General features: G+C 42.5%; 2 protein-coding genes across 6 annotated transcripts in view; one reads left to right on the top strand and one right to left on the bottom strand.

Moving 5' to 3' along the window:
• LOC136746842 (stromal interaction molecule 1) overlaps positions 1-6,159 on the top strand; it is a 52,589-nt gene extending 46,430 nt beyond the window's left edge. For all 4 annotated transcript variants that reach the window (XM_066699664.1, XM_066699663.1, XM_066699666.1 and 1 more), the window contains one exon: positions 1,768-6,159. In XM_066699664.1, the coding sequence (XP_066555761.1) occupies positions 1,768-2,302 (535 nt within the window). In that variant the 3' untranslated portion in view covers positions 2,303-6,159. The remainder of the gene's footprint in view (positions 1-1,767) is intronic.
• Positions 6,160-6,610: 451 nt separating this feature from the next.
• Positions 6,611-19,006, bottom strand: slc6a7 (solute carrier family 6 member 7). Of its 2 annotated transcripts, XM_066699668.1 has the most exons (16): positions 18,789-19,006; positions 18,417-18,613; positions 15,748-15,973; positions 13,925-14,056; positions 13,249-13,397; positions 12,914-12,975; positions 12,653-12,791; positions 11,937-12,071; positions 11,675-11,778; positions 11,179-11,303; positions 10,808-10,920; positions 10,524-10,661; positions 10,245-10,344; positions 9,369-9,487; positions 8,607-8,780; positions 6,611-8,316 (listed from the first exon to the last, which is right to left on the bottom strand). In XM_066699668.1, exons 2-16 carry the CDS (start codon positions 18,549-18,551, stop codon positions 8,155-8,157), a joined length of 2,013 nt encoding a protein of 670 aa, XP_066555765.1. In that variant the 5' UTR covers positions 18,552-18,613; positions 18,789-19,006; the 3' UTR covers positions 6,611-8,154. The 2 variants fall into 2 exon arrangements, with proteins under 2 accessions (XP_066555765.1, XP_066555764.1); XM_066699667.1 differs by lacking the exon at positions 18,789-19,006 and having other exon boundaries at positions 18,417-18,781.
• Between the last annotated feature and the right edge of the window lie 402 nt (positions 19,007-19,408).

Here is a 19,408-nt window from a genome sequence, read left to right as displayed (position 1 = left end):
CTCACATGTGTTCCCAGTGTTTAGAAATTGGTGATTGAGGGTGACCTATAAGATCAAGTGGATTGGGGCCCTCAAGGACCAGGGTTGGGCACCCCTGCAGGAACCCATGCCTGTCGACCCTGTGATGGAGCACTGCTCTGTTTGGGTTGAGTAAACCCAGATCACCCTCGGATTCTTTCACCGAGTTAACTTGGAATCAGTCGTTACTTTGCTCTTTTGTTTTTCAAATTGTCCAGATCTTGTATTCTTATACCCTTTTTGCCAAGTTTGAGCATATTCCAGAAATAGTAGGGTGTTTCTTTCCCTCTTTCTGGATTTCCTTTGTTTTTCTGTTCTTCTGCTCGTAGTCACAGCATAGAATGTTTTGTAACGGGCACTTCCCTCTTTCTCATAGCCTACAACCCCCCCTTCTTTTTTGCCCCAGTCCTGTGCTTGACTGCCTGAAGTACTAACTAAAGTGGAGTGACAAATATCAGACTGCTGAGCCCAGAACAAAAGCATGCTGAGAATGAAGCCTGAAATAGCGTTTGGCAGCTGCACCATTAACATTCGCCTCAGTGTTCTTGTTGTTAGATTCACTGAGCACTACTACTATAAAGCATTGTTGTATCTTTTGTTTACAGTGACCATGAGACTGTTTTTGCTCTAGAGTTTCATAAAGTACTTCCTGAAAAGCATACCAGGAAAAACAGACAATCTTGCTCAATGTGCTGTGGATGTGCATTGAAGTACATTGACGCTTTAAGCACAATCCACATTTAAATGTGATACGCCCTATTGGAAGTCAAACACTTAAACACAATTCCTTGATGTACCTCTAGGTTTATAAAGTCAGTCATGTCAGGTAAGTGCACAGTTTAAGATCCAGTTTAAATGCCTCTGTACAGCACTGAAATCTCAACAATAGTTTTGCATCGCTAAGTCCTCAAAATATAGCGTGGAAGGAAATCCGCACGATGGAAACTGCTGGAGACCCAGAAGTTTCATAGTATTAGCATAGCCATTTACAGTGCCAATTTACTAACGCATAATAGACATTGAAGAGATGCTGAGGATAGTCCAGTATGCTTACATGTCTGCCCATGATTTCTAAATAACATGTCTTTGACATGGCTCTGTAGAATGACTGGTGCTTTTTTATTTGCGTCTTGTGCTGTTGAATGCAGAACAAGCTACTTTATCAGCAGGAAAGGAGCTCACACCATCTACCCACTGTTTTTCCGGTCATGTGCTTACAATTTCTCACAGGCATTTTTTGGGTTCTTCAGAACAGTCACGAACAATTAAACGTGCACCCGGTAACCGTCCGTTACCAGTACAACACCCCACATCACCACAACTTGTATCGTTGTTGATTGTTAATGTATCATTAATCGGGTATTGTGTAGGCACATACCTTACATTTACCTCAGTTTTTCAGAAAGAACTTCAGTGGTTTCCTGTGGCTTAATCATGCATTCACTGTGCTTTACTGCATTCTGCCACGAATAAACCATGGTTGCTCATAGTAAACATGCCTTAGAAATATGTATCATTGTATTCCCATGGTTCAGTGCAGTAAAGCCTACTGATAGTATATTCAACCAATAGGAAACCAGTGTAAAACCATGGTAAGACCACAGTAAACCCTGGTTAAAAGTGTGCAGATCTTATTGTAAATTTTACAATGGTAAACATGCATAAAAGACCCACCAGCTGTTTATACATGTTGATATGCTCCTAAGCGATCAGCCACAGTGACGCGTTCTCTCGGTTTCTCTCCACCAGGGAACTTAACCGCTCGGACTCCGACTCCTCTCTGTCCCAGCCCAGCGAGCAACAGCGGCTGTCGGCGTCCTATGGCTCCAAGGGCCACCCCCTGAAGCCCACCTCCCTCCTCCACGGGGGTGCGGCCCGGGGAGAGGACACCGCCTCCCTGCATAGCCACACCCCCAACGGCGGGAACCGGGTCCAGGAGGGCGGGCTGTGGACGGAGGCCACGGGGGATAGCCCCCTGGCGATCAAGAAGGTGTACGGCATGGAGAAGTCGGCCAGCCTGGGTGAGATCAACAGCGCGCTGGTGGGGCTCTCGCAGTCCGAGTCGTCCCACTCCCTCAGCCCCTCCTCCACCGACCCTGACACGCCCTCCCCCACCGCCGATGCCAAGGCTGGAGCCGCGGGGGGGAAAGGGAGCCGCATCCCTCAGCTCTCCACCAAGAAGAGCCCCCTAGAGGAAGACAGTGGCTCCACAGGCGAAGACACCGACTCCACCGTCAACCGCAAAAAACACACCTTCAAGATCTTCAAGAAGCAGAAGAAGTAACGTGTTGTGCTGTTACGTGTCAAAATGGTAGAGGGTTTTTATTTTAGTTTTTTTGTTTTTAGTTTTTCCATTGGAAGAGGAAGAGATGCATCCATTTTTATTTATTTTTTTAATTTCTTTTTTTCTTTCCCCATTTCCCTCTTTCCTTTCGAGGATCTATTTGCCGGTTTCTGACAGTTTGGACAGGTGTCTCTTACAAGGATTTGTAAGCACTTCTTCTTCCGAGAAACTGTGGGAGCAACCAGCAACTTAATTATATACGATTTGTTTTTTGTTGTTTCAATGTATTTTTTTGTAATTAAAAATAATAATTAAAAAAAGTAGGGGTTCAGCTGGGTTGCGAATGTAAAGCGCTATTTATTCTGCAGGATACGGTGCCAGTCTTTTAAGGGAAATCCTACTTCATGATTTTTATTTTGTTGTTCTTAAATCTGTTTGCATGTCTTCACCTTTGTTTGATTGAAATATTAATGGTGTTAGCTGTTCGCTTGGTTCCTGTCCTTTTTACGCTTCCAATCAGCACGAAACATTGCAACTTTTGTTAACGTCCCTCTACTCCCCTTTCGTGTACGTTAATTACGGAGAATTCAAAATGGGGGGAGACACTGGGGAGAGATCCTCGAGCAGTGTTCGTCCGTGGAAGAGATGGCAGTAACTGAAACTGTTCAAAAGTATAGTCAAGAAAATTAGGGGAACAATGTTGTAAAGGGCTGAATGACACTATTAAAGAATTCCCGGAATCTGCTAGTACCAAATTCTGCTAAATCTGCTCACAAAACACTGTCCACTCTGGACTGTCTACGAGTGAGAGGCTTTTTCTCAAAGTTATAGGTGGACTCCAGATTTCAGTAATAAGGCATTTTGGGTTCTTGAAGTGAGAACCAGATTTCTCTCCTCTCCGTATGGACTCTCCCACCCAGGCGGGGGCAGAGGGAGAGTCGGCTATTTTTTCCCGCCACTCCAAACTCTCGCTTGAAATCACCGGAGGCCCTACCGAAGATGCACTCAGATCAGCTTCTAGGAGCCCCTGAACCAGAGACTTGTCAAAGGCTGAGCAATGGCTCCCGGTTGGCTGTTTGCTATTCTATGCATGCCTAAAAACAAACGTATGTACATGTGTGTGTATATATATCTATAAAAAACACAAAACATTGCTAACCAGGCTTTTGAGTACCTCTGACTTTGGAAGAGTGGCACAATTTGGAGTTCCTATGGGCAATCTCTTTACTCTCCCTCTTCTCAAAGACTAAAAACCACTCTTCTGAACATAGAGATTTCACTGCTGCCTCTCGGTTGTTGCAGATACCAGTAGTGAGGACAATGTCTGCTTTTCAAGTCTCTGGGGAAAGGAAAATGCCAAGTCTAATATCAACAATGAGTCGTCTTTGGTCATTATTGATCTTCCAACTGTCCCACTTAAATCTATGTATTTCTTATCAAGGGCTCAAATGATAAGTGCAGTTAGGTGAGTTGAGCTGAAACTTTTCCCCACAATATCCCACCGCCCCTATTACTCAGCTCTCGTGTATAGTTAAGCAGCAGTTGAATGCTATAGTGTATTGTTGTGTAGGTGTAGATTATTCAGAAGTGCCTCATTCCTCAATGGCATACGTTTGCCCAGACCCTGTTGGTTACAGCATTTCTTCCACTTTGATTTTCACCTCCTTTAACCAGTGTGCAGAATGTAAAGAGTGTAGGAATGATACTGTAACCTAGTTTGATAGCACCATTTCGTTTTTACCTGTGAACTGAAATGCCTTGTGTCTCGAAGTGATAGATTTGACTTGACTTGAGATTTCCTCTCATTCACAGAGCGGTTAAATTATTCAAAGATGCCCGATCGCTCATGGAACATCAGAGCTTTCCTAAAAGTCTTTCAGGGATCAACACAGAAGTATGTATTAAAAATCAGTCCGAACATCTTACGATTGTTTTCTAGGTTTAAATATTTCGAAGCACAGGACACTGTACAGGATGTAAACTTGGCGTGGGTCTTGTTGGCTTCAAATAATTTTGCTCCACAAAACCAGGTGTAGCTGGAGATTATGGATGCTTTTAACGCAACGGGAGTTAAATCCGGACATTTTAAAGTAGTGACATTGACTGTCTTGCCTACCCTTGAGTGCAGCCTTGTTCTTTAGCCAAGGCTCCCCAGATGGCTTCAAGCTCCACATTGTGAAGAGATCTGCATCGAACCTTCAAAAGACTGCGTCCGCAAAGGAAGGTCTCTGCAATGTTGATTCTCTCCTGACCAGCAAGGCGCCTGAGAAATTGAGATGTCGGGTAATGAGACGACTCCTCGTGCTTGGCGCCTCTTGGTCCTGCAACAGTAGGGTACCTGAACCCTCAAAGGGCACTCATCCCAGTGAATCCTTGCCGGTAGAAAAGTCTGAAATGGAGCCTGATTTGCCTCCTGAAATTCAGTAGATCAGGTTTCATTTATTTTGTGTCCAGTGAGTCCGATACGTTTTCGCTCAAATGGCTGGGAACTCCTGTGTGACAGCCTGACTTTCGCATTGCCTGCAAGTTGTGGGTCTTCGGTGGCTGGTCTTCAGTGGCTTTTTGGGGGGTGAGGGGAATCGACGGGTCCCTTGGATGATGTGCCTCAAGTGTATTACTAGGCGCTGATGATTTTATTTAATTTCTTACTGCTTCAACAGGCTTCGAGGTTGCAGAGATGCACCTGTAGGTAATTTGAACAGCAAAGACGTGTACAGTCATATCCATTGGGACCAGAATGTAGCCAAGCTGGACTATTTGAGCCAGGATAGGGCAGAGTAGAAGGGCTTTTGGGTTGCTGCCATTTCAACCCAGCTACAGTCACATATTGCAAATGGGGAAAAAAAAAAAAGAGGAGTTTGTGTACAAAAAATGAAGTGCAGCTTCCCTCATGTTTGCCCCAATGAACATGGGGCCAGGGAGCTCCATGACACTGAGAGAGCAGCTCTCTCTTCAGCAGCATCTTTGATATTTTGTACTGTGAAATGCTGTGTCTTTGAAATTGTGAGTAGCAATCTACTGGGGATCCTAACTGGTGGATCTGTAGTCTGAGGTCTGGAAGACTGCAAGTGAGATTCTCTGCCATCCCTGCATACACTGTTAGGTGCATGTGAATGTCTACACACCTATACAAATACATAAAGCACATTACAAACTGTGGGAAATAGTACTTAGCATGCAGTTTCCAAAGGGAGGGTACTGTGCCTTTTAGAGTTAAGTTCCCTAGACTCCTGCCTTTAGTGCTGAAGTGAAAGGACGTGTGAAAACCAAAGCAGGCACGGGGCATAACTGGATTGCTTGAAGTTTGGACATGAGGTTTCTAAGAAATGGTTCAGTGAGGAATCTGTAAGGCATATGAGCACTTCTCCAGGGTAATAAAGCAAAATAAATAAGGCTGAAAACTTTATTAAAAAAAAAAAAAAAAAAAAGATTAAAAGATTTTTAATGTCTTTGTTTTTACAAACTGTTAAAAAACTTTATGGTGGCAATTTATACAAGAAAATGTCATTTGTACCACTTTTGCACGTAAAAACCCAGTAAATTGACAATGCTGTCAGGTAGTGTCTGTCTGTGTCCGCCGTAAACTGTGCCGCTCTGTTCGTCGATGCATGCAACCTGCTGCAGCAGCTGTATGAGCTTGTGAGAGGCGGGGGTAGGAACCCTTTGGGAAGATTACTTGTCAGCCCCCCGCCACTAAAAATAAATTAAAACACTTTTTCAGCTTCTGTTTATGAGAACCAGTATATCTTTGTACAGAAAACAAAAACAAGTTTTGCATCTTCTGTGAGAGTCTGGACTAGTGGTCTCCAGAACTTTACGGCACTCCTGCATGAAAGCAATAAACTATTTTGAATGAAGTGTTTTGGGACTATTTATTTGAATTATTTAACATTTTACTGCAGAGAGGTAATACAATATTGAGAATAGGACACTGGAGGGAACTGAAGAGAAATGCATTATCCTCTAGGTTTTGGTTTGTACTCTTGTACTCTTCAGCTTATGGCTTACTTCATGATCCCTATTCTCAAAGGTTGCTCCTCCAGTCTGCCATTGTTTGAGTTACAAAACTTAACTTGGGAGTATTTAAGACTATTTACCTGTTGCATTTTAGTTCCCATCTTATTTCCCAGATCAGATTATTTTACAAATAAAGCCATTTTAATCCTTACACTATTGCTTTATAAACATGCTCTCACTCCCATCCACGTAACTCAAAGAATATGTATTTTTGAATTGAAATTATATTCAAGGAGACATGACAGGTCGTTTGCATTTCATGATGAATACAAAAGAAACTGATGACAAATACAGAATTAAAAGGCATATAATCTAGTTCATTTTATATACAAAAGATGTTTGACCTCATACAGTTTGTTGGTACCTAGGAAAACAACTGTATATTTTACATCACTTCTTCCATGCCACACTTTATACATGCAAAAAAAAAAATTGTATTAGCTTTAAAAGTAAAATCCATGGTTTATAAATTATTTAAATTGTTTTTAATTATCCTACATGGTTATTTATATTCATATAATTTCAGTAACTAAATATATTATTTTGAAGTCCATAATCATAGCAAGTTTATTAGAAAATATGCAAAATGCACACATTCATACACATTAAAAATGTTCTCTTTTGCTTTATACATGTTTAAAGAATTAATATTACAAACAGGGCATGTAACAGTATCCCTTTAATACAAAATGTACAGGGTCTATAGTACTATAGTTCTTAATGAGATGTGGATTGCAGGGCAAACTGCCATTGTTCTCAATGGTGATGGTAAAGTATTTTATTTTCAGTCAAAGTTATCAAGGAGATCGTCTTAAACTACCTTGTCTTATGATACTGCAAAATACACAATGTAATACTTCAACACTGCGTTCAGATGCTTTTTTGATCATCTTGTCCTTGAATAGCTTTTCCAGACTTTTTTTGACAAGCTGCACTCTGCAAAATGTCTTTATTGCATACTATTCAGTGTTGTCAGAGTGGTCACTACTGTCAGTTAAAATCTATAACACAGCTCTACCTTAAAAAAATACATTGTAAAAGACGTTATGAACATAACCGTCAGTGGAAGTCGAGTAACTTAAACAAAACCCATGAAACGGATGGTGAAGAGGCGACCACTGCTTCACTGTGCCGTAGCTCCCTGCTTCGTGCAGCATCACAGCCCCATCTGCTGGACCTCACCACAGACATCTTTCTACTGACTCCCGTGTGACCTGCCACATATCGTCTGCTGCACGGCACACACTCTTTTAAACCCATTTCCTTTCTAATCAGATCACTGGGCTAAGTCCTTGAAATAGCCCGTCCTGCTGCAGATAATCTTTTCTCAGAAAGAATGTCAGAATAAAATCTTTAAGAGCATCAGAATTTCCAAGACACACAGATAGTGCAATTTTAGAGAAGAGGGAGAAAAATGTACACAGGCAGGTTATTGTTCCCAGCACACTCATTGTGATGTGAGGCAGCACAGCTACAACCTGTGGAAACTAAACCTCCCAAAGCACGGTATGCAAGATATATAGACCCCAATATCTTACACAAGAGCAGCCAACATTCAGAGAACAGAAACCAAGGTTGGAGAGGTTTAAACACACAATAAAACAAAGAACTAAGATATGTGACTTAAAAACTACATCCATGCTCCTTTCTGTGATAAACAAATGGAAAGTGTGGAAAATTGTACTTTTTCCTGTAAACTCTAATGATAGAGGAGTACCCGAGATACATTCCCCATTGTCTCTAGCAGGACTGTGGGAAAACAGTTGTGGCACCTGGGCTTTGTGATGGCTGTGGTCCTCCCCTGTACCCACCACACAGTGGCAGTATCGGCGGCCTCACGCTTCACTTTGTCCACGTTCCCACACCTGCGCGTGGAAGTCGGCTTCGGTGAGGTTGACCGTAAATGGTGCCTCCACCATTTCTGGCACCATCCTCTGCCCGTTGTTGACATTGTTCATCCGCCAGGAGTTGAGTGGCCGGATGGCTTTCTTGAACCTCTGTGACGAGAGAGAGAGAAAAACTTGAAAACGTTTTTGCACAGATAATCTTTGACCACATATTTCTAGCAAATGTTGCTTTGTGGCCTATAACGTTACAGCACCCAGTGGACTCTGTTCAGTCCAGGTGATGAAGAAATTGTGAAGCCCTGGAGGGCAAGGTGGAGCTGGATTGATATCCTCCTGGCCTTTACAACAGGTCTAGAAGGGGGACGTTACCATTGAAACAGTGATTTCTACCCACAATCCCCAGACATCCAGTGGGCTGCAAATGCCTTGGCAATACTCACGTCTCGCAGGGTTCCAGACTCCTTGCCAATGGCCACCATGGCCCATATTGGGATCTGGAGGCAGCAGGCCGCCCCCATGCACACTCCCAGGGCTGTACCCCAGCGAGGGTACAGATAGGAGCCGTAGTGCAGAGGTGTGTTGTACATCTCGATGAAAATGTAAGTCAGGATGAACTGAAAGCACAGCAAAGGGTAGGGGGGGTAAATCACAACTGGGAAGCTTTTCAAGAAATGCCAGTCAAGATGCTGATAATTTTGAAGGGAGGCGGACTGGAAGAATATGTATGCAGATGCACCTAAAACCTGCATTCCTGCAAGTGGAGATTATGTCAATAAATCAATTAGGCAACACCACGCTGACAGCATTGTATGCAAAGTAAACAAAGATGGAGAAGCCTCCAAGAATGACATATACGGCCTATTGCAATCATTTCAAATGGCACTGTGGTTGACTGATATTTACTGCAGCTTCAGATAACCGTATGAACAGTAACAGTATGAACAATTTAATTGGTAGGAAAGAGGATATTAAAGAGCCATATTTTTTTATTCACATTTTCAAAAAGTTCAGCACTGTTTCACATAACTCCTAAGATGCAAGATGATGATTTATTTTACACTGTGATGTCAACAAAACAAAACACTACCAGCTCAGGCCTTGTTGAATGGATCTAGTGGGGGAAAGGGCTGCTTAGTGCACCTCCAAGATCATAATCCTGGTGTTGTGGCCAGCTCTGTACATTTCTGTGTTGCAGCACTTACCAGGAGGAGGAAGGGTGTGCAGAATACCCAGCATGCTTTGAAGTAGAGAAGCACTTTAGTGCACCAGGGTGGGCAAAGACAGATCATGTCCACAATGTCCTGGCAGAACTGGTTCACTCCTGCCAACACAAACACACAGCATTAGGATCCCACTGTCTGCAGTGGAGGGACTGCCAAGAGGAACTGCAGGGTTAATAATCCTCACTTCCTTGCTGAGTCACAGGATGACTGGAAATGAGTTTCGTGTGCATCACTACACTGAGATTTTCATACAGCCACCATTATTATGGGAATGCTAAGAACCATGAATGTCAACAGATAATTGTTTTTAAAAAGCTAAATACTTAATGGAAGATTTTAAATGAAGTGTGATGAATGTAAAGGTGCTTTTAAATTATATCTGTTTCACCACTATTTATCTGTAAACTGTTATTATAATCCCATGGTAGAACAGTTAAAAAAAACATGGCAAAACCATTGCTCTAATCAGTACTTTCCTTACACAGCTGACCCATAATTAAAGTGACTCCTTCCAGTCAACCAAAATGAATAACTAAATAAATAGATAAATAAATAAGAAATATTAATGAGCACCCAAGGTCCCTTAACCCTTATTCCCTAAAGTTGGCAAGTGATTTAATAATGATTAGACCAGTAAATGTTGATAATAGTTACTGTAACATACTTCCATCTTAACTCCTCACACCAAATAGATGCAAAACGCTCCCATGAAGTGCCTTAATTTGACAAAGTGCAATATGTACCAGCTTTGGAGAATTAGGTTGTGTGGGGGTGAGGTGGCAGAAGAGGACAGGGGACAGATTTGACAAGCGGAAAGCAAGCTGTTGTCCCCGGCAGGAGTCGGGCCGTGCTCACCGTAGAAGAAGGAGATGCCGATGCACATGAACAGGGTGATGATGATGAGTCCGAAACTGGTGCTGAAGGAGTCGATGAGGGTGAACCAGTAAATCCCCCCCTAAGGACACCAGGCAGGACAAACACGTCAGACAGGCTCACCTGAACCCCACCTGCCTCCCCCACAACAAGAGTTGCATATCCTAACACCATCAGCGATGTCTTAATGTCTTCCACCCCACAAGGTGGTTAGCACAAACACCTGGACACTTAGGATTCAGTCACTATATAAAAACTTACATCTGTGATCAACAGCAGGCCCAGCAGGTAAAATCCGAAGCACAGTAGAGCCAGGAAGATAGATTTGTTTTTCATGTTACTCCTCAGCTGGGGGAATTCGTCCAGGACTGCAGTGGTGATGCCCTCCATGTTCCCAAACTGCAGGATTGGACCAAGAGAAAGATCGGTGAGGGAGAGCAACTGCAGGAATTGCACGATAGCAAGGACAATGGCGTGGGTCAAATAAGCTACAGAAAGGGCTCGGAAACCAAGAACCTCTGGGCAGCTTTACATTGCATATTTACCAGAGTGTCCACCCCCAACATGAACAGCATGAGGAAGAACAGAATGGACCAGAAAACTGATCCGGGCAGGAGAGCAAGGGCTTCTGGGTAGGCCACAAAAGCCAACCCGGGACCTACAGCAGGAAAAGAAGGAAAGGGGTGAGTTGATATTAAAATGCTACCGCAAAACTAAAAGCATAGTTTAAGCACGGGAACAATGTGAAATTGATCTCACTGCAGATTGACCTTGGGTTACCAATCTTTCTCTAAGACAGTCACAGCTTTTGGTAGCTGAATTCAAATGAGACTTCCACTCAACAGAACTACACTAAAATCAAATTATTGTAATATAGAAAAGCGGAGAAATGTCCACAGTGTCTAGTGCGAGTTACCGGTGTCCGCCACTTCTCCCACCGGAACATTCTTCCTCCAGGCCATGTGTCCCAGTATTGAGAAGATGGCAAAACCTGAAAAGAAACTGGTGGCACAGTTCCCAATGGTAATGACCAGGGTGTCTCTGAAACACAAGAGGTGTGAGACAATGAGACAACTTGCTTCTGTGGGCTGAGTTAAGTGATACTTTAATGAATAGATGTATGCTAATGAATTTCACAATTCCAAGCTTTTCCTACAAAGAATGCAGTCCTTTCAAATGCATGGAAGTCTACTATTTTAAATATTCTGTTCTCCACCGTGCTTTTGGTCCTGATGCATTTTAAAACAGTCATTTAAATGGTGAGGGGGGAAAAAAGTCATGTGGTTGTAATATTTTTCAGTTAATATTAATCTTACTTCTGCCGCTTGAGATACACAAGGTAGTGGATTATTCTTTTTAATTTCACTACATTTCGAAAAAGAATAAAGACTGTAAAATAAGGCGAAACTCACCTGATGACGTTGTTGTCAAATTTGTTGTAGGAGGCCATGGAAAGAAGCCCCCCCACCCCAATTCCTAGGGAGTAGAATATTTGTGATGCAGCATCATTCCATACCTGGACAGGTCAAAGGTCAGACAACAATCTATGTTATTTCCTGGAAGCACATGCAACAAATTAAAAAAAAGAATAATAACAGCAGCCAATTGTAAAGGCAATAATACTAACTATGCCCCGAAGGGCGAGTCCCATATTGACTCCAGCAGGGGGTGTACCTGAGCATTGGCAAGGTGTTCCCAGTTGGGTGTGAGGTAGAAAGCCACCCCCTGTAAGGAGCCCTCCAGGGTGGCCCCTCGGATTATCAGCACGATCAGCACGATGTAGGGGAACGTAGCTGTCACATAAACCACCTGGGGTAGAAGGTAGATTACACACTGAACTGGATCACAGGTGGACCACTGCACTGGTACACAGGACAGACTTGGGCTGAAATGCATTTCCAAACGCTCTGCCAGAATTTTTAGACTTGCATTCCCAGCTCTACGAATTACCATCCCCTTAACTCAATCAACACACCTGATCACAATCCTCTCCCCACCTCAGATCCGTCACATGGAAAGGTTGCAAAGGTCATGAATAGGGGAGTGAATTTGGAGAGATGTGAGGTGAAGTTTTTAATATATATATATATATATATAAAGAAAATGTAGAGTAGTATGATGTGTTCAAAACACAGTATTCCCATTTCTGCAGTAGTGGTTTTGGGTTTTGTAATGTTGCCTAGCCAGAGACATTGTAAGAAACCCATGTTGGGGATCCCTGGTCCCAGAGTCCTGCAGTGTCATCTTGTTTTTGATCCACCTAAGCATTGCTTCCAAGTTGCAATCAAATGGGGACATAAAGAGATCTCCAGGACTAGCGTTTCCCTCCAATGCAATATAGTTATGCTGTACCTTGCCCACCCTGTTCTCCTTGCCTGTCAGCCACTCACCTTGCCGGAGCTGCGGATGCCTTTGAGCATACAGAGGAAGATGATGAACCAGGCGACCAGCAGACATATGGCCAGCTGCCACCTCACCGGACCGGGGTCCTGAAGGCCCTTGCTGTTCACCACCCCAAGCACCTTCTCACTGCAAACAAGCACAAGCCCATTAAATACAGAGCTCCTTTCCCAATCCCTGGCCCTGGTCTGCCCTTGCATTTGCAATACTGCTCGAGTGTTCAGCAAGGCCAACCTCTGGGAATGACTTACTTCCAAAAGATCTCAGTGGGACTCAGCTTGCTGCTGTTGGTTCCATTCAGACTGGATCCATTCTGTTTTGTGAAAAAAGATTTCCGTCAGTCCTCTCGAAGGATTATTACAGTGAGTGCCGACGAAGGGCCTGATTTTGTGCAAGTACATAAACTGTAAATATGTTACAGTAACTCTTATAAACATATGTACCACCCTAAGTCATTAGCCCAGAACCTCAAAACCTCAAAATATTGTTCCATTTTCTCCAAACATCCTTAAAGCCCTGCAGCCTCAAAGAACGGTATTGGGAGTTTTCCTTTGCTCTGGGGTGAGAGGTGCATTATATTACTCACGCCACACAGCCCAATGTTTGCAATGGCATCACAGGACCAGGGCAGGGGGCTCTGGAAGGACATGCCCAGGTAGTAGAAGGTCCAGGCAATGATGATGTTGTAATACAGACAGACCAAGGTGGACACACAGAGCATCCCTATGCCAATGCCTGTGGGAAAAAGTTGCTGGGTGAGGGGCATAGCTTCAGTTGTGAGACAGTACAGTATGGTACAACAAGGAGCAGATTGACGAGGACAAGACGATATGGTCATTGAAGCAGATGCAAAAGAGGCCTTTACGACAGTTTGCCAAAGCACCTGAGGAAATATATGCATGTTTTGGCAGGAGTCTATGACTAAGCATACAGCAGCTTTGACAGAAAGTGTGTTTTCGAGAACCTTTATTTACAGATATGGCGCCGTAATCACTGGCAGTGATTTTTTGCATACACTGCAGATGGAAAGTATTTGCCCTCCTATAGGAACTATGCAAAACAGGAACACAAAATCCCAAATTATATTCTTCCGAGTGTCAGAGACAAACAAAGCAATATAATACATGATATAAACACATTGGGTTTATGTTTTTTGAAAGAATCTATATAATGGTTTCAATGGCAACTACCTAGTTCACCTAATGGTTAAATAGGACTAGAACTCAGACAGAAAACGGACAACGTTGAATAGACAACCCCACCTTTGAGAAGTGGACAGCACTTCCATACGGTAATGGGCCCCGCAGCTCCGTACTGCCCCAGACTGAGCTCCATGAGAAACAGGGGGACACCAGTGAAAAACAGCATGATGAAGTAGGGGATGAGGAACACACCTATCAAGAAAGAACAAAAACACCCAGAAACAGCTTAGTCCAACTGCCAGAGGGAGTCAAGTCGAATGACACCATAGTCTAAATAAAAACACAGCATTTGTACCTAAAGTAGTAGGCATTTCTTTGGAGCCTCTCACTTTAAACAATCAAAGAACCTCCTACAAAGTCTATATAATGTCAGTGCTCTTGTTAGGACTGTGAACAATGGACATGACAGCCCAACAATATCCATTACAAAATATCATAAACATGTGGAGAAATGTTCCAAATAAAACCATTCTAAGTTGTAATTAAATGTTAATTAAATGCAAATTGTTTTTGTTGTTAGTACTCACTAAGCTTATTATTTTTAATTGATCTGAAACTCTGTACAGAGAACTGCAATTATGAACTGGCCAGTAGAACTCCAGGTGATGTGCACAGTTTTTCTGCACAGATTGTCTTTATATTTTTTAGATAACTATCATTATATTTCATGATGTCTCTCTAACAAGCTTGCTGTACTTTCGCCTTCAGCAATTTGTATTTTCAACTTTCTTTTTTAGTGAATCACTTTTTTCCACTTTGTTTTCACGTTTAAAAAGCTGGATAATTTGGTTTCCTATATTGCTTCCGCATTGGTACACATTATTCGGTTACACCTATAGCACCCTCCTCTTCCAGCCATTCGACCAAGCACACAGTGTGGGCATGTTTAAACGCATCCCAGAATCCTCCGAGAGCAGTACTCTATCACAGCAGTGTCCCTACAGGAGTGAGCGAGTCTTTCACCAATTGTCTGTTTGCACTTCGTCCTGTTCTATTCCGGTTTTAATTTGATATAACTGGAATCAGTTATTTATAAAAACAAAATGCATAGATGTAAGGTGATGTAGGGCATAAGAGGATAAGCGCGTCTGCCAAGAAATAAAATAAATAAATAAATAATAATAATAATAATAATAATAATAATAATGTAGTGACAAAATTACTAAAAAACAATCAAAGAACCAGCTGTGGATTCCAGATTATGACTTTCAATCAGTGAGATAAAGATATTGGATATTCTTTTTTTGTGAAAATAAGAGATATTTTGTTTATATGTTCTTATCTCAGTAACCTTATACAGCTCTTGGAGACCACTCCAAGTTCAGAATTCAATGTTAAGTGGTCTCTTAATTTTTTCCAGAGCTGTATAAATCAGGGTTAAACTATGTTAAATAGAGAGGTATGCTGCTCAATGATGAATAGAATCTATTTTCACAGGTGTGTAACTTAAAACAAAAGGAGAGAAACAGCCGAGTTTCAGGAATGAGCAAAAGGGACAAATTCTCCAGTTCTCTGTATCCATTAACATACAAATAGGTGCGATGGAAGGAAGAGTTTGAAAACGTGAATGGACCGGTGGTGTGCATGCCTGTGCGAGAGCGATCCACACTGCAGGTGTGCCTGAAACGAAGGCCTTAGGCCAAGAAAAACTCTTCTGTCTCTTAGACAACAGAGGGACATCATCCCAAACAAAGCAAACTATGCGGAGGTTATGGGTGAGATTCTCCGGCAGTTGAGCTAGTGATTTGACTATGTAAAAACACTTGACGTCATAAGAGAAACGTTCCAGTTCTGATTTTGTGTCACAATCTTACAGAACACTTTCAGTGGGGAAACAATCTCTTCTCTTTCCATCTAACACATTAAAGGCCCACAGCTCTCACCTCCCCCATTGCGGTAGCAGAGGTAGGGGAACCTCCAGACGTTGCCCAGTCCAACACAATAGCCGATACAGGACAGCAGGAACTCGTACTTCCCACCCCACTGCTCCCGAGGGGGGGGGAGATCGGGCGGGGGCAGCGGCGATGGGGCCCGACAGTCAAACTGAGGCTGGGATGTTGGGTTGATGACATCGTGTACCAGGGTGAGACCATTCAGCTGAGCTGGACTCTGGAGAACCGAGATCAATAGGAATGTCAGTGAAATTAAAAACCACACGCGTGTAGAAGGCATGATTCGGGTTTTCGGGGGTTGTGGTGGCAGCCCTCTGACACAGAATGCATCACAGTAAACTTAATGAATGCTTATTCTATCTACTTGGATAACAAATGACCCCCTCTTCAATAAACTTCATAGCTTCAAACTGGGTTAAATGTCTGTATTAAAGGAAAAAAATCACAACATACAATTGGCTGAATGTCAGATTTCAACTTTTTATGTTATCTTAATGGAAATTAGCTACCATGACACTTTTTTTCTCATACATTCTTGACACACATTCTTACTCACCGAGTCATTTCCACATACATATATTTAAAAGAGGTTATATAAAGACATGATAGATAGGCACAAAGATCTGAAAAATGTTGGCTTATATGATTAAAATATATATATATATGTATACACACAACGTACCACAAAAAGAGAACTGAGGGAGAGAGACTTAGCACGTTCAATTATTTTAAAATAGTGGGCAGACAAATTAACTTAGGTGTGGCCAGCTGTGAACAGCCTGATTCATTTTGTTAGAAAGTGTTTCTGATCTAATTTCACCACTTCCTGAGACATTGTGAAAAAACAATCACACTTCGTATTACAGTATGTCAAGAAGAATAGAACAGCCGTTTTAAACAGCTACAATTTTGCTTTGGGTGATGGGAATTCATTCAGAGGAGCTGGGTTGTTCTGGGAACTAAGACTCGTCATGCACTACAATGGCAGGCCACTAATAATTTTCCATAACAGGTTGTTGCGGGAAAGAAGAATGAAAAAAAAAAAAGAGAAAGCCAATATCAGGATTCTTACATCCAACTTTTGGACCCATTGAAACAAAACAAATCATATCTTTGTTCAGGAACGTATCTGTAAATACAACAATACAGTCTTCTAATCCTCTGCAATACCTTTGAGAAATGCAGTCTTACAATAAACTTTAGCAGAGTTTGAGGTATTTAATGCTGGATAGCTGACATATCATTTAGATTGACAGTATTTCTCCTGACATGTCCACAGCATGCTCTTTTTGATCCTTGGCTTTGTTTACCAGTAGTCTGATGTTTCCCATGAATACAGGCTCCTGGGGCAACACCATCTGCCATGTTTTCCACAGTCCAGGTTCTCAAATCTGATCCACTCTACGTTGACTGTCGACCAACTTGGCGGGCGAAACACAGTGCGGCGGGGGTGGACAAAATCCACGTCAAAGACCACAGGGACGGCTGGCTTTCACCATTACCTACCTAATAACTATTGATTTGCATAGCTGGTTACAATTTCCATCTTTCCCAAACATTTACACATGAAGCATCCAGCCCAACCAATTTCGAGCATGATGGGAGAATAACGCCTTCAGTACCCTTTGCTATAGATAAGGCAGTCACTGTGGACCTGCACTAGAAGTGTCTCATCTCGAAGCAGGTGTCCTTTTGGTCATTAGGCTATTCCATTTATTCGATACACTGGCTTTTACTGGAGAGCGGCACTCAGAAATAAAACCCACTGGAACACATAGTGGCATTAAATATTACCCACTTCAAAGCAACAGGCACCCAGTTATGGTCTTACAAGCTTAAAGCTTCTATTGCACAAGCATTTACTTCCCAGAATGCATAAAACGGCTTCCTCTTTCTCTCCGTCTTTCCGGTAAAGGAAAACAGAACTATTCGTCAGACTACACACAGAAACATTGGAAACACCACCACAGGGTTTATATGAAAGAGGTACTCCATTATACAACTGAGAACAGCAGGTCTCGGTACATCTCAGGGAACACTGGGGAAGGTGTGAATTGCACAAACTTAAAACGACACCACTACTTAACAGCCAAGCCAGTCTGCCAGCAGAATATTAAATAACCATTTGGGACAGGGTGACACTTGTTCTCTGACGATGTAGTGTCATACATACATACAGAACAAAGTTGTTTTGTATGCAAATATAAATCCAGACTACCCAAGGGGACAACGAGAAATACTGCCCCCAAAAAAAGGAAGGTCACCTAATACAGAAACACATGAAAGATCACGCGTAACAACACTTCATAAATTACAAATGCTGATGGGATGAAGTTTGAAGGGTGGTGTATATGGCCTGGGAACACTTCATTGGTGTCCATCCACACAGAGGATCCTATTTTCAAAATGAAGCGCATTTGAACAACGTCTGTAGTCTTAGTAAAGTAAAAGAGGGAAAAACGCATGTGGGCCGTTGTTTTTAAAAGTGAGGGTCAGTCTATTAATTATGATAAACGTTGTAGCCGCGCATTCATAATTATTTCCCGACAGTAATTATATATATATAAACGACATATATTGCTATAACCGCTTTCGGAGGAGACTGTATCCCTACAGCGCTGTCGAGACGCAGGGCTGCTGAGGGGAAGCGGCCCGGTTACCTGCGGCCGCGATGCTGCGGCTCTGTCTGCGGTGTTTCCAGGTGCCTTCCCCGGCGCCTCTCCCTGCATCTCCCCGGGGCAGGGCTCGGCGCTCTTCTTCGGGTGTTCACTCCATTGCTCGGGTAGGGGTTTCATGAAGACAGTGGCCCGAGAGAGAAGAGCTGTTTGTGTTACAGCAGGAGTTTGTGCGATATGGCCTGGGTGTGGTGGGGAAAAAGGTAATTCCAAACAGCGTCAAGATGCTAAATTTAAAGCTGGAAAGTAGGTGCTATTATTATCATGTCTGCCAGCAAGCAGGAACTACATAACAAAACACCCGGCCAGCCTGTGACAGACGTTAACGTGAGCTGGTCTGACAGTACAATAGCTCACCTTAGGCAGGTAAACCACACCCCTGATCGGAGAGCTTCCTCTGACTTGTTTTTTCCCCGTGTTGGATATTTTTAAAAGGATGCACGTAAAAAAAGACTCCTGTATCCTCAGGTCACTTTCCATTTACCACACACTGTATATCGCGATGTTTGTTGCATCTCACCAAGGTTTCCCACAAAGACTGGTATAAACCATGAGCTGGCTTGTATTCCTATACAGAGTGAAATTTGATGCCTTGATTTGCGAAAATAGAAAAAAAAAAAAAAAAAAAAAACAGGCATTACCAGTGAGACCTATATGGGTTGCTTCTCTAAAATATGCTGTTCAAGCACGTTTAGCAACATAGTGTTTTACGTTTTTATCTTGGAAATGATATGGTATATAGGCCTAATTAAACAATTGCAAGACCTCTATACACTCTTGGGATTTTGCTGATGTCAGGATCATTTGGGGGGGGGAACACATTTGCAATTGTTTTAAATACTCTTAACATATGTTGGGGGTAGTTATAAGTAAAAATAAAAAAATGCCAATGCCAAGGATACCAGCAATGTCCATGTAATAGCCACACATCAGCCAGAAAAAAAAAAATCTGCTCATTATAATGTACTCTTGCCTTG

The sequence above is a fragment of the Amia ocellicauda genome, chromosome 3, assembly GCF_036373705.1.
Source record: "Amia ocellicauda isolate fAmiCal2 chromosome 3, fAmiCal2.hap1, whole genome shotgun sequence".
Taxonomy (NCBI): domain Eukaryota; kingdom Metazoa; phylum Chordata; class Actinopteri; order Amiiformes; family Amiidae; genus Amia; species Amia ocellicauda.
This window is presented reverse-complemented; position numbering and strand designations above follow the sequence as displayed.

What these genes read in the sequence shown, in the direction of transcription:
- slc6a7 (XM_066699668.1), bottom strand. Translation starts at nt 18,551, where the DNA reads ATGAAACCCCTACCCGAGCAATGGAGTGAACACCCGAAGAAGAGCGCC. An exon ending in GTGCTGTCCACTTCTCAAAG is followed by an intron (nt 13,398 to 13,924) that starts GTGGGGTTGTCT and finishes TTTTTCCCACAG; the next exon opens with GCATTGGCATAGGGATGCTC. An exon ending in AACACCTTGCCAATGCTCAG is followed by an intron (nt 11,779 to 11,936) that starts GTACACCCCCTG and finishes TGACCTGTCCAG; the next exon opens with GTATGGAATGATGCTGCATC.